Below are 14,904 nucleotides of genomic sequence, written 5' to 3' on the forward strand. Positions count from 1 at the left end.
CTGCTGTGTGTGACCGTGGGGTGTCCCAGGCCCTGCAGGGACACTGCTGTGTGTGACTGTGGGGTGTCCCCAGGAGCTGCGGGGACACTGCTGTGTGTGACTGGGGGGTGTCCCCAGGAGCTGCGGGGACACTACTGTGTGTGACCGTGGGGTGTCCCCAGGAGCTGCAGGGACACTGCTGTGTGTGACTGTGGGGTGTCCCCAGGAGCTACAGGGACACTGCAGTGTGTGACTTTGGGGTGTCCCCAGGCCCTGCAGGGACACTGCTATGTGTGACCATGGGGTGTCCCCAGGAGCTGCAGGGACACTGCTGTGTGTGTGACTGTGGCGTGTCCCCTGGAGCTACAGGGACACTGCTATGTGTGACTGTGGGGTGTCCCCAGGCCCTGCAGGGACACTGCAGTGTGTGACCGTGGGGTGTTGCATCAAGTACAGGATACAGGCTGCACGGCCTCCTCAAAGCCACGAAGCCCCTCCCCCTAGAGCATCCCTTGCCCCAAGCATCATGGCCCGTGGCTCTGAGCCCGTGTGGCCATATCATGATGTACTTTATCTCTACTCTCTGACACATCGACATTTCTAGCCAGTTTCCAACACTAACCGTTCAGAAAAAGGAAAACTGGCTGAAAATGAGTTGAGAATAAAGCAAACAAGTGGAAAATGGTAAATGTACAAAAATGATTAAAGATGCTGCCAAGATTCCAAAATAGCACCATGGCCCATGACAGCAATGTCACTTTGGATGTAGTAGAAAATCAAAACAATAAAAATAAGAAAGCAACAAAACGCCTTCTGTAGCTAATGTTTCTGGAGCAATCTCATCCGATGGGACACATGTTCAGAGTCTGTTCTCGGCCACCGTCCGTGGAGGAGTCCCAGCACCCGGAGCGCTGGTGAGGACGTGGCCGCCTGGGAGCTTCCCAAGGTCACCCCCGGGCTAATCATGAGCAACCACCTCTGGGGTCAGAAATTGGGGGACAGTGGGTGGGTAGCATGGGAGACCGGGAGATGACCTGAGTCGTGCTCCACTGCAGCACCTGGGTGAGTGGAGTTTTTATCCTGCCAATTTGTTTGAGGACCGAAGTCTGCAGCTGTGCCCTGGGCTGCTTGCTGTGGGTGAGGCTGTGGGGAGGGCACATGGGGACGCCCCTGTCCTTCCTTTCAGGCGGCCCTGCCCTGGCCAGCGATCGCTGCAGATCAACATGCTTGTGTTAAGGGTTCGAAGAAAGAAAGGAGCACTGAAGATGGTGGCAAGCGGCTAATGAAGAAAATGCAAGCGAGCAAGTGTCCTTCAGCCACGGTTGCTATGCGGGTATCTTCAGGGGGCTGCCTCACACCCTGGAAATGCAGCCTGGAACTGCAATGTCTGCTTCTAGATGCCATCACTGCAGCAGATTCCTGGACCTGCTGACGGCACTTGGCATTCCTCCTACAGATCCTACTGTCTGTGTCCAGGAGGCTGAGCACGTCAAGATGCAGCATTTCTTGCCACAAGGAAACATGTGTGTCCTATGCAATCTTTAAAAAGCCTGACTTCAGGGGTCTGGGCCAACTGCTACTCATGTTACCAAAGTGAAAATGTTTCAGGACAGAGTAAGAGCTCTGAATGCTAGCTATGAATAATGGTTACTGACAAATGCAGACTAAAATAAAAAAGAAAGAGAAAGAAAAGAAAAATCCCAACCAAACAAGTGTGCACCAACCACATGCATTTGATTACAAGGCGTCTTCTAAACATAGCTACACATCAGCCATGAAAATGACCCTGTGCTGAGTGCCTGTCACTTAAATGTCACTCTCTGATGGGAGCACTTACTGATCCCGACGAAACCCACCTGCAAGCAAATAGCCAGGTTCACTCTGCAGCCAAAGGAGGTGCTCACGGCCCGCGGGTGGAGACCCAGGTCTTTAAAGAGCTTTGAGAACGACTGGGTGAGTGCTATCCGAGGCCGTTCCTCTGCCACGACCACACATGTCCGCACGCGGGACAAGTCCAGTCCTCGTGCCTAGAAGGAACAACAGCAGTAAGAGGTCAGCCTTCCAGGTCCGGGGTGTGTGACCTTAACCAGATGGACACAAGCAACACAAACTCCACATGGGCATTCACTTCCTGGGCTCTGTCTGTCCACATCATTCGACTGTCCTGGGACGTCTGTGTGGGGGGAAAATCCTACATCAGAGGACCGAGGATGCCATCACAAACCTATCTTAAATAACAGCAAGATGTAGCCGCAAGGAGCACGAGGAGAAGCAAGGTCCTGGATAAAATACTTAACAGGACAGGGTTTGGGGAAGCAAGGTACACCTATAAACATGGATACACAAGAGCACACCCTGGACAGAAAAGAGAAGACCTATTTTTAATATAGAATGGAAAAGTAAAGTGTTTGGACAATTTCATAAAGATAGCACTCCTCTTAAGTCCCACGAGACTGTAAAGATCCCATTCTGATGACTGTGCTCGACGGAGCTCAGCTCGGGGCTGCACCATGTTCAGTCAACTGAGCAAGACGGCAAGGCTCAGAGGAGGACCTCAGCGAGCGGAGCACGGGCCTCTGCGCCGGGCTGGGGGCAGGAGGCAGGTGGCGAGTGGTGGTCTCCAGCGGAGCAAGAGCGGTGGGAGGCCAACCACCAAAGGCTGGCCCACGCAGCCCTCCTGGCCCTGCACCGCAGCCTGGGCTCAGGGCACGGACACAGGCTCCCGCACGGTGCAGGGGACACAGCTTGGGGACACTCTGGCCCCGGAGGTTCCTGCCCGGATATGATCTCATATATGTGGAGTCACACAGAAAACACTCCAACTGCGTGATCCCAACGCTCAATTTACATATGTGTGTCTTCGGGGAGGCAGTGCGGCCCGGGGCTCGAGACGATGTACCTGGAGCTGGAGATTCAAAATTTGGCTCCAAAATTTATTAAATGTAAGGACTTGGAAAGGGTGCTCAATTTCTCTGTAACTTAAGATTCCTCATCTTTAACAATAGTGCTTTCTATCTCAGATGCCTATTGTAAAGATTAAATTAATACGTCAAGTGCATAGAAAACACTCAATTATGTTACGATTTGTGAAATGTACTCAATCACTTTCTAAAATAATATAGGTGGAAATAAGTAATAATTATGCCTTATAAATTTCTTTTCCTATATATATTTATAATTTCAAGCAATTATACACTTGTGTATGTAGCTTAATATCAACATTATCTTGCATTTTGTTTCTTGTTCAAGCTTAACGCATTAGGTCTAAATAGGAAAACAAAATTCAGGAGAAAAATGTAATGCTTTACTATTTGTGTTTAAATAATTTATGTGCATATGTCTATACACACATATGCAAATATAATCTGTGTATACACAAAGACACACATCTGGGCATATAAACAATGGATAGTAGTCAGAATATAAATTGAAACAGGTCGTATGATTATTCCCCCTTCCTTACTTGGATAATGACTACTTCACCATGAAACTATGTCTATCAAAATGTTATTGACTCAAATGGAGGGAAATGCTAATATTCTCGTTAGGATACAGACCTACAAATCAGGGTCTTCAAGGAAAATGAAAATGAGTGGCTAAATTCAAACCTATGGCTTGAAAACCAGCAGAAGAAAAAGCAATTTAGGGCCTTTCAGGCAGACCTAATGGAATCAAAGACATGGGAGGGGGTGTGTGTGCACCCTGACCTATAATTCTTTGGGGCAGTGGGAAATTATTCACCTTATAAAATCAAGTTTTCACTTGAAATCAGTTTTGGGAACTTCAGGGGATAGCGGATTATACCGTGGCTTTTGTGAATGATAATTTTAGCTTCAGTAACCCTTCCCATGCCCTGTGACACGGTGCTTCCCTAGGACGCTTGGGCGTGCTCCCCAAAGCCCTCTGAGGCCTATGACAGGCTGCTTACCTTGAGGGAGTCTGTCTGCGAGCCCAGCCCCTTGGTACAAAGTTCCATCACTGAATAGGAGCAAAACGTATCCCGGACTTTGTACTGACTCACGGCAAGAAGCCACAAGGCAGGGTTGGTTTCCAGCTCAGAAGGCGGGATGAGAATGGACTGGTGCCCTGAGTAGACACTGCAGAGAGAGACGGGAAGGGCTCGTGAGGGTAGGGCCGCAGGACCCATCTGCCACCCGTGCCCAGAAACACCTGCTGCCCATTTGCACGAAGGGGGCACTCACGCCACTGCCCCTCCAGGTGTGCAAATACAAAATGAAAGTGTGTTCATGAAAACATCCTGCAAAGCACGAGAGAACTATAGGACTCTTGATTCAGTGACTGCCTTTTTGAGGGCTCACCTGAAACCTCTAGATGCTATGAGGCAATATATAGGGTTCTCTCAAAGCTGCTACATTCACAAAATGTAGGAAATGCAGGGTGCTTTTATAAAAATGTATGTTTTCTTCGGAGGAATGTCTAATCAAGTCCTTTGTCCATTTTTTTGATGTGATCTCTATGCCCAACATGGGGCTTGACCTCAGGACCCTGAGATGTTGCTTGCTCAACCGATCCATTTTTTTTTCATTGTTTTTTATTGCATTAATGATGGAGGAATCTTAAACCCCTATAGGTTAAAAACTAAAATTCAGAAAGAGTGAAAGTCATCCAGTTGGGAGTAATTTGCTGTTAGCGCTGCACACACGTGTTGTGATGGCACATCGTAATGCTGCACTGCTTTTTCTTTTGCTTTATTGCTTAATGTATAAGCCAGGAAGGTTAATCAATCTGATCACCTTTGAAGGAATAGCAGAAGTAGTAGAAGAAAATGTTGTATGCCAGTTGCTATTTATGCACACGCTGTATGAAATACACTCAAGCATCTCAAAGCACACCTTAAACTGTTCTGAAAAATAGTCTACTTTAAAAAAGAAAAACACGGCTGAAGAAAAACATGGCTGAGTAGGAGGAAAAAGAAGACATTTTGGTAACATAAAATTTCACAACTGTAGTTCGGTGATTTCAGCTTACTAACCTGAGAAAACATACAAACCCTCAGAACTTGGGCACTCGGAGCAAGGCAGACGCATGGCTCCCTATAACACACGTACCCTGTGGTGGGCGGGTTACTGTCTGCCCTGTGCGCCTCAGTTACCCCGATGACAGGCTGTTTGATTTTTTAAAAGAGTTTTATTTAGGTATGACGTGCATACCATAAAATCACCCCATGAAAGGATTTTTACTAAATTTGCAGAGTTGTATCATTATCACCACAGTGCAGTTCTAGAACATTTCCAACCCATCTGTGGTCCATCGTGCTTCGACCCCAGCCCCAATCAACCACTACTCTACTTTCTGTCTCTGCAGAGTTGCCTTTCCCAGACATTTCATATAAACGGCGTCATACGATAGAATCACGGAATATGTGGTCTTTTGCATCTGGCTCCTTTCTCTCCGTGAGCTGTTTCTGAAGTTTATCCGCACTGCAGCTGTATTGCGTTGTATGGATATGAACAAACACTGTTCATCCTGGTCGACCTGTGGATTTGTCTTTTTCTTGCTTGCTTGCTTTTACGAAGGCTGCTAGGGACATTTCACACATCAAGGCTTCCAGTGATTTCCCTTTGCTTTGGCAGATGCTTTGGCTGATGCCTATGAGCAGAACTGCTGGGTCAGACTGTGAATTTATGTTTAATTTTTAAGAACGTGCCCAACTGTGGTTTCACCATTTCACATTCCCGTCAACAATGTCGGAGAATTCCAGTTTCTGCACATCCTTGGTTACTGTTGCTTTGCGGTAGTTTTGAAACCAGAAAATACAAGTCCCCCAACCTTGTTACTTTCTGGGGTTTGTGGCTATATGTGGTCCAGCGGGTATGAAGTGTTATCTCACTGGTTTTAATTTGCATTTCCCTAAACAATGTTAAGCATCTTTTCATGTGCTTATAAGTCATTTGTGTATTTTTGGTGAAATGTCTATTCAAATCTGTTGCCTATTTTTAAATCATGTTGTGTGTCTTCTTCTTGAGTTTTGAGAATTCGTTTTATATTTGGTTGGAGGGACTCTATCAGGTTACGATTTGCACATATTTTTCCCCAGTCTGTGGCTTTTATTTCCAACTTTCTTAATAGTGTTGCTTGATGTGCCCACATTTTTAGTTTTATTGAAGCCACATCTGTCAATATTTCTTTTATGTATTGTACCTCTGGTACCATATCTAAGAACTCTGCCTAGCTCAAGATTATAAAGACTGATTCCTCTGTCTCCTTCTAAAAGTCTTATTTCCTACATTAATGTCTGCAACCTAATGTGAATTTATTTACATGATGTAACGTAAAAGTTTAATCTTTTTGCAGATGAACAGCCAACATTCCCAAGCATCATTCATTGAAAATACTACCCTTTCATCATTGAGCTGCCGTGGTTCCTTTGTTGAGAAATGAAGTGACCACATGTAAGAGGTCACCAGTTTCCGGACTCCCAATTCTGTTTCACTGGCTCTTTTTTCTGCATCTACCTTCCTACTACCTTTACGTCAGCCCAGCCCTGGCCTGGTTATTGCATAAATGTTGAAACTGGGAAGTCTGAGTTTTCCAACTTTGTTATATTACTCCAAAATTGTTTTGGATATTGTGTGTGTGTTTTTTTTTTAATTTTAGGATAAAGTTGTCCATTTCTGCTTAAAAAAAAAAAAACAAAACCCTGCTGAGATTTTCACAGGAACTACATCAAATCTCTAGATCTATTTGCAGAGAATTTCCATTTTAATAATATTGAAACTTCTAACCCATGAACATCAACGATTGGAAATGCATTTTAAGACATATTTGATCTTTTTTTTTTAAAGATTTTATTTATTTGACAGAGAGAGATACAGCGAGAGAGGGAACACAAGCAGGGGGAGTGGGAGAGGGAGAAGCAGGCCTCCTGCAGAGCAGGGAGCCCGATGTGGGGCTCGATCCCAGGACCCTGGGATCATGACCTGAGCTGAAGGCAGACGCTTAACGACTGAGCCACCCAGGCGCCCCAACATATTTGATCTTAAGACTATTTTGAAACAATTCTGTTAATATCATGATTCTCAGAGAAATAATACTCTATTTTATGACTGAAGGGAACTTTAGGATGAAGACACAGAAGTTGTATTAAAGTTTTTAGAAATGTTGAAACCATTGTAAAGTTACAGAAAAGTTTTAAGTAGAAATAACTTTTTCCCCTCTTGAATCACTTGAGGATGGGTCACTGACCCGATGATGCCCCATCAACCCAAAATACATCAGCAGATATTTCCAGGAAGCAAGTTTATTTTTCTCCATATGGCCAGCTAAGACATCAAAATCAGGAAACATACATTTCTTCCACTGAAGCCTCGGACCCTCTTCACGTTTGCCTGTGGTCCTGACGGTGACTTTTACAGAGAAAGGAGACCATTGGGAGACACATGCACAGATGCCATCAGCCTGCCCGCTGGGTCCTCAGGGCTTGTGTGACTCTGTGATCCTGGCGTTCGTGGCCACAGACAGCAGCTACGGGCATCCCTCAGTCTGGGTCTGATGCTCCCTGGACTCAGTGGTTCAGGGAAGGGTCTTTGTCAGGAAGACCCTGGACGTGACGCTGCTTCCTTCGCTGCAACTCTCTGGGTGACGCACAACAGCCCCGTGTCCCTGCCGTGAAGGTTCTCTCCTCCCCTTTAAAACGAACAACTATTTTCTAGCTGTCTACTCTATCAATCAAGCTTTCAATTTGTCCGTCTGTCTGAATAGTGAGATGATTTTCTATTTTATCCAGTCTTACCTATCATAATCTTTGATGCTGAAGTCCCCCCAATTTGACCAGTGGGAGCCCCTCCAAAGGACATGTCACCCTCCTACCATGCGCGCTTTCTCGCATGAAAAGACATTCAGGTTCACCTTGTGCATTTCCTGTACCAGCCCTGAAATCGGGCATTTCTTGAGTGAACACTAGCTCATCTGAGAGACTACTGGTATCCACAGTACTGACAGGTGCTGGGCGTTCTCAGCACTCCTGGGGTAGATGCTCCCAGGTCTAGTTTTTAAGCAAGTTTGTCTGGATCTGTTTCTACAGAGGGCTTCAGAAGGAAGAGGTTTATAGTTCTTATGTGTTTATTTTAGCGTTGCAGAGGCAATCTACAGAACACTGTAATTTCAGGACTTCGGAACGAATTTGCAGGAAGGATGCTCATTAGGTAGAGTTTCCTTAGAGCCCCTTTCAAGAGCCCCACCGTGTTCCTGCTGCTACTGGTGCACGTCAAACACTGACTTTCCCGCCGACAGGCAGCCTCTCTGGTGATGTCACGAGGGTTAGGCCTGGCAAGCCCCAGGACGGGAAAGCATCCCATCCACTGGCTTCGGCTCGACTGGTGTCCTTGCCAAGGGACACACAGTCTCCTCCACACACAGCTGGTGGTTCAGGACAGGCTTCCTTCTCAGTTGGCCAAGGGTCACTTGGTCCCTCTGCTGGAATGCCATATTCTAAACTATTTCCCGAGAAAAAAATTTACCCGCGATACTACTGCATTTTACAGTGAGGTAAAAATCATTAAATATTTTAATTGCATTTGCTCTCTCAAAAACTTTAATTGTTCTAATTAGAATGAATTGCAAAAACTCCTTTTTTCCCAAAAGAAATTTTTTTTCAAAAATACAGGACTGGATGGATTTTAATTCCACTATTAAATATTAGGAATGCCTTAGAAGAATTGTTTTCCGAAGTGTATTTAAAGACGCGAGAGAAGACATTACAGACTATTCAGAAGAAAGGAAATCATAACAACTTTCAAATGGTAGCATCGCAGTTTTATACCTATATTAAGGCACAGTCACAAAACCGTATGCATACTTATGGTTTATGGTTAAATCACGTTGTTTGGTGATTCCTTTAAAATGCCGAATGGAACACAGGGGCAGAAAAAACTAGAAGGAGAGATGAAACAGAACCATCCAAACGCGGTCTGTGGGGAGCTGGATGGTGGGCACGGTGTGTCCTATGGCATTCTCCATACACTTACAGAAGCTTGAAGTGTTAACAACAAATAGTATGCTACCTTCCAAACCAAACTCTGGAAGACTATATGCAAAATGCTAATGGTGAGTATTTCCTGGTGTCATGAGGTGGTATGGTCACTGAGGTCTTCATGTTCTTCATGTTATTTCGTACTCCCTAAAGTTTCTACAGTGAACACGTATGTATCGTCCGAAGAAATGCTAATACATCTCCATGTGTTCACCGTCTCTGCAGACCCTTGCTGAGCCCGCTACCGGCCGGCACTGGGGGCGCTGGGGCTGGGGGGCTGGATTGTGGTGGGGTGGGCGGGGTTCTTACGGCGAGCTCCCCGCCTTCCTGCAGCTGACGTTCCTCCCACCCACGAGGGAGAGGCCTGAAGCAGGAGGGAGCCTGAAGTGCCCACCGATTTAATACACATTCCAGGGTGGATAATGGTTAGGATTTAAAGGCAAAGAACCAAAGGCTCAGCCTGGCGTCCTCACTTGGAAACAGGGGTCCCCACCGGGCAGCCTCCCAGAATGAGCCCAGAGTCTCTGGTCTCTGCGGGGCTCAGCAAATGCTGAAGAGCGTGGATAGCACCGCGATGTGCCTGCTCTTCCCGGATCGCGGGGCTGAGGAGGGATGGGACAGCGACCCATCTGTGACTCCACCGCGGCCGGCCCCTTGGGAGGTGGCAGCGCCCCCCCCCGCCCCGACACTGGCATCTCCTCTGCAAATGGTCTAGAAAGGGGGTGCATGACTGATTTGGTCATCATTGCAAAGATGTTCAAGAAGATACTTACCTACAGAGGCACCACAGGACAAACCCAAGTCCACAGTAAGGGTCCAAGCAGATGGCCACTTCTCGAGAAGGGTAGAGCTCACACTGCAGCTTAATGGAACGGCAGAAGGCACTAGTGGCTGCATGGGACATCTGTAAGACAGCAAGGCCACCCTCAGTCCATGCAGCCTGGCCTCCAGTGCCCCAAGGGGACTGCAGGAAGGGGGCTACTGGGCTACGGTTCCTGTCAGTGCTCCCATTTTCAACGACTAAACCACATGCAGCACTTCCTGGGCCTCCAGACCTAGGAATCCTGCAGCTGAAGTAACCGTGTCCTGCAATGCCACCGCGCTGTGAAGAAGGTGGGGACACCCTAGGGCTCGGGGCCCCTCTCCAGGTCGGGATTGCGTCTGACTTACACGTGCCTGTCATGCGATAGGGCCAGTGGGGCACGGTGGACGGACATCCCGTGTCAGTGATCAGGAAACCAGGCTCAGAGGAGGCGGTTTGCTGACGGTCACATGCCCCAGGAACCCCGCTCCCCGCACGACAGAGGTGACAGAAGGGGGGCGCCCACAGCCAGAATCTAATGTGAGTGACTGTAAAATACTGTAAAACGTATCTAATACAAATCAGTTTTCTCACAGAAGCTCTCTAGCCAAGCCAACCTGAGAGGGAAAGGAAAATTTTCCGAGTTTGTGGTTTTAAACATGTCTTCCGTGCATCTGAAGCCGATGGCCCTGGAGCTGAGCTGTGGGAGGGGCGGGAGCGAGCACCCTCACATGCAGGCAGACCCCGCCAAATGTCTGGGGAAAGCACCGTTAGCCACCCCAGCAACGGAGGAGAGAAGCCGGGAGTGGGGGACGCTTGTGTCGTGAACGTGGGAGCACCGTTAGACGCTCTGGTGGCAGGTTTCACTGTGGGTACTTCACGGAATTCACAAAAGGTAATACAGAATTACCCCAGAATCAAACACACAAGCGGTTCCTTTTAGTTTGCTGTCAAAGCCACAATATTTGCTTAAAGAAGAAACAATGCTGGATTTATGAAACATTCCTTCAACCTCCTGCCTGCTGGATGGGGAGTTAGTAAAATCCTAACTATCAAAATTACCAAGATTCTCACTAAAATGAACCTTTCCTGAACCCCTAGCTCTGTGCAGGTACTGTTTTTAGCAGGAACAGAGTTCTTCAGCTCAGCTCAGCAAATATTCATTATATTAACTGAGGACATGCTATGTATCAGGCTTTGTATTAGGTGCTCTGAATATAAAAAAGAATAAAACACAGCCTCCAACCCCAGGAGCTTGTGAGCCAGTGGGAAATTGAGAGAGAACTCTGTTAACTGCGGGGCCCATGAGCATTTTAACAACATATGTGGAGAGCAGAGAATGGGTTCTCCCATCGCCCTGGGGCTCATAGAGGACTCTGGGTCTTGAGGGTGAGTAAGCATGAACAAATCTCATCAAAGTGACAAGAACACAGACAGATTAAGAAAAAAGCAACCAGGAAAGCTGAATATCTCATGTCCAAGCTCACAGCAATCTTGGACCCTATCAACATCATAGACCCATAGCCCAGGTTGGAAGAAAAATGCCCAATTCTTATGAAGACAGACTTGTACCTGGATAAGGAATTAGTTTTCCATAAGCCCCAAACAACAAGCTCTCATGCTCTACTCTGGAAGAGACACTGAGAGCAGATGTAGTCAGTTAGAGGACTCAGGGATGAGGGCACCTGTATTTATTTTTAGGATGCACCTTAGGACTTCTCTTGGGAAGGGTTACTTTCGAGTGCAGTATGACTTTGGTTGATGATGAACTAAGTGTCCACGGTCTGGGCGAACATCAGCGGCACACCCCACCTGAGAGTGAGCACCCTCGGTGGAAGGGAGAGCCACCACAGTTCTAAAACATCCTGTGTGGAGGCCCAGAGGGCAATTGATCTGAAGGAAACAGCAGATGCTATATGGGTCCCCCACATGACGTCCTCGTGGACATCGAGCAAATTGTATCCAGGAGCTACCAGGAACTGTCAGAGTTCAAATTACACTTTTGAAGAGTTAGTATTATAAAACTTAAATTGAACATAAAACACATACTCATGGGTCTTACACTAAATCAGACATTACACAGTGCCCATTATGGAGAAAACAGTTTACTGGGTAAACTTCTTTCTCTCAACTTTTGGTATTTCACAGAAGGCTTAATGACATTTCTGTCCAAAGGCTGAAAGTGTATTAACATTTCCAAGAAACATGGTGACAAGTGCAACCAAAGAGGTAGAAGGAATTTCCATCAGGACAGACTATAAACCAGATGATTTCAGCTCTGTTTGTGCCTCTCAGTACTTAAGGCATAGGGGTTTTCATTAAATGACATCACAATAGGTTTCATCTCAGGTACTCGTCAAACAAATTAAATGTCAGAAGTTTAATAAAAACTTCCATAAATTCGAGGGGCACGTGGGTGGCTCAGTCGGTTAAGTGGCCGACTCTTGGTTTTGGGTCAGGTCATGATCTCAGGGTCATGAGATCGAGCCCCACATAGGGATCCATGCTCAGCCTGGAGTCTGCTTGAGATTCTCTTTCTCTCCCTCTGCCCCTCCCCACCCCCCTTGCACGCACTCTCTCGCTCTCTAAAATAAATAAATCTTTAAAAAAGAAAGATTTCATAAGTTTGAGAGAAAGTCTAGTTACTCCTCTCTCTGGAATTCCTAGAGTTTATACTTATATTAAGTGGAATCATCACGAAGTAATAGCATAGATCGCTTTATCTCTGTTTCAAGCAGAAGTATCTTTATCGAATCAAGATGTAACATTATAGCCTCCACCTCTGTAGACCATGAAAACGGTAGGATCCAAGTGTGTGTTTCCCTTCGGCTACGACCGGAGGCGGTTCCAGGCCACCTTCAGCACTGTGGTAAGTCACTTATCCTGGTCTGAAAAGAAATCTGTACTCTAAAAGGCTTTTGAAGGGGCACCTGGGTGGCACAGTCGGTTAAGTGACAGACTCTTGATTTCGGCTCAGGTCATGATCTCAGGGTCATGAGATCAAGCCCCAGGTTGAGCTCTGCTCAGTGTGGAGCCTCCTTGAGATTGTCTCTCCCCCCTCCCTGCTGGTGCATGCTCTCTCTCTCTAACAAGTAAGTCTTCAAAAGGCTTTTGAAGAATTATTTTATTTTATATTCCACTTTATTTGGTGGATCAGATTCTACTGGAAAGCAGAGGAGAGGATTCTGGGAAGATGGTCTCCATAGCAACCAGACAACAATTGCGTGGGCAGAAAATGATGCAACTATTTGGAGCTCTGGAGTCTGTTAAGGTTTTTAACTTCCAGAGGAAGGCTTGGGCAATGGCAATTAATTTTGGAAAAATTAAGACATTCCCATTAAAGAAAAAGTTGTGGGCACTCATGACATTTAGATCTGCCATGAAAGGCTCAAGGGAGTCCTACAGGTTGAAACAGAAAGACACTAGATGTAACCTGAAGTCACTGAATAAATTAAGATCTCAGTAAAGGTAAATACAAGGCAATTATAAAAGCTAGTGTAATCCTGGGGCACTTGGGTAGCTCAGCTGGGTAAGCGTCTGACTCCTGATTTCAGCTCAGGTCATGATCTCAGGGTCGTAAGACTGAGCCCCGTGTTGGGCTCCACGCTCAGCAGGGAGTCAGCCTGAGATTCTCTCCCTCTGCCCTTCCCCTCACTTGCTCTCTCTCCTCCCACCTCTAAAATAAATGAACAAGTCTTAAAAAAGCTAGTATAATCATAGCAATACTTTATAACTCTACCCTTCCTTTTCTACGTGATTTAAGAGAATAATACGGTAAAACAAAACAATTATCAGTCGAAAAACTGTTACTGTAACTTTGGGTTTAAATTCCACTTTTTTTCCCTACATAACTTAAGAGACCAATGCATTTAAAAGAATTATTACTACATATTTTGGGCCACACAGTGTATAAAGATATAACTTTGTGAATCAGCAACTGAGAGAGGTAGAGATGGAGCAGTTTTTTTGTGTCCCTGAAATTAAGTAGGGATAATCCAAACTGGAGAATTACATGGTCACCCATGGTCACCTCAAAAACAAAACCTGTAGAATATATATGAAAGGAAATGAGAAAGGAATTTGAATGTTTCACTACAAAAAATCAACTAAGCACAAAACAAGATAGTAATGCAGGAAATGAGTAACAGGAAGGTTGTAAGACATATGGAAAATAATGAGCAAGATGACAGAAGTCCCTTCTTTTAAAAAAAAAATAATTTGAGAGAGAGCAAGAGAGCGAGAGTGCGAGTAAGGGGAGGGGCAGAGGGAGAGTGCTGAGCTGAGTGGGGAGCTCAACACAGGGCTAGATTTCACGACTCTGAGATCATGACCTGAGCCAAAATAAAGAGTCAGACACTTAATCGACTGCACCACCCAGGTACCCCACAGAAGTCCCTTCTTACCAGTAATTAGTGTAATGTAAACAGATTAATTCTCCAAAGACAGAAATTGGCAGAGTGAATAAAATACATAAAATACCATATGGTGCCTACAAGAGACTCATTTTATTTTTTTTTTATTTATTTTTTAAAAAGATTTATTTATTTGAGAGAGTGAGAGAGAGAGCAAGAGAGAGAAAGAGAGAGCAAGCATGCAGGGGTGGGGGGCAGAGGGAGAGGGAGACAGAAACTCCAAGCAGACTTTGTGTTCTGTGTGGAGCCCGACACGGGGCTTGATCTCATGACCCTGAGGCCACGACCCCAGCTAAAACCAAGAGTTGGATCCCCAGCCAACTGTGCCACCCAGGCGCCCCCAAGAGATTCATTTTAGATCAAAAGACACAAGTAATTTGAAAGTGAAAGAATGGATAAAGACATTCCATGCAAACAGTAACCAAAAGAGAGCAGAGATAGCTAAACTAATATCAGACATATAGACTTCCAAAAAGGTTGTAAGAGACAGAGAGGGGCATTACATATTAATAAAGGGTTTGGTACAGCAAGAAGATTTAACAATTATAAACAACTACACACCAGACAACAGACTATCAAAACAGATGAATCAAAAATGGACAAAACTAAAAGGAGAAATTGACGTTTCTTCAGTGACAGAGACTTCAATACCCTACTCTCGATAACAGTCAGAACAACCAAAAAGAAGACACATTAAAAAAAAAAAAAAAAAAAAAAAG

At 45.7% G+C, this 14,904-nt stretch overlaps 1 protein-coding gene across 1 annotated transcript in view; it reads right to left on the reverse strand.

Annotated features, from left to right (window-relative positions):
- DIP2C (DIP2 acetate--CoA ligase C (putative)) overlaps positions 1–14,904 on the reverse strand; it is a 356,092-nt gene that overhangs the window by 45,385 nt on the left and 295,803 nt on the right. The window contains exons 25-27 of the mRNA XM_081818894.1: positions 9,745–9,875; positions 3,908–4,076; positions 1,836–2,006 (exon numbers count right to left, since the gene is read on the reverse strand). Of these exons, the coding sequence (XP_081675020.1) occupies positions 1,836–2,006; positions 3,908–4,076; positions 9,745–9,875 (471 nt within the window). The remainder of the gene's footprint in view (positions 1–1,835; positions 2,007–3,907; positions 4,077–9,744; positions 9,876–14,904) is intronic.

Source organism: Leptonychotes weddellii, chromosome 5 (assembly GCF_054177405.1).
Source record: "Leptonychotes weddellii isolate Sample4059 chromosome 5, ASM5417740v2, whole genome shotgun sequence".
NCBI lineage: Eukaryota > Metazoa > Chordata > Mammalia > Carnivora > Phocidae > Leptonychotes > Leptonychotes weddellii.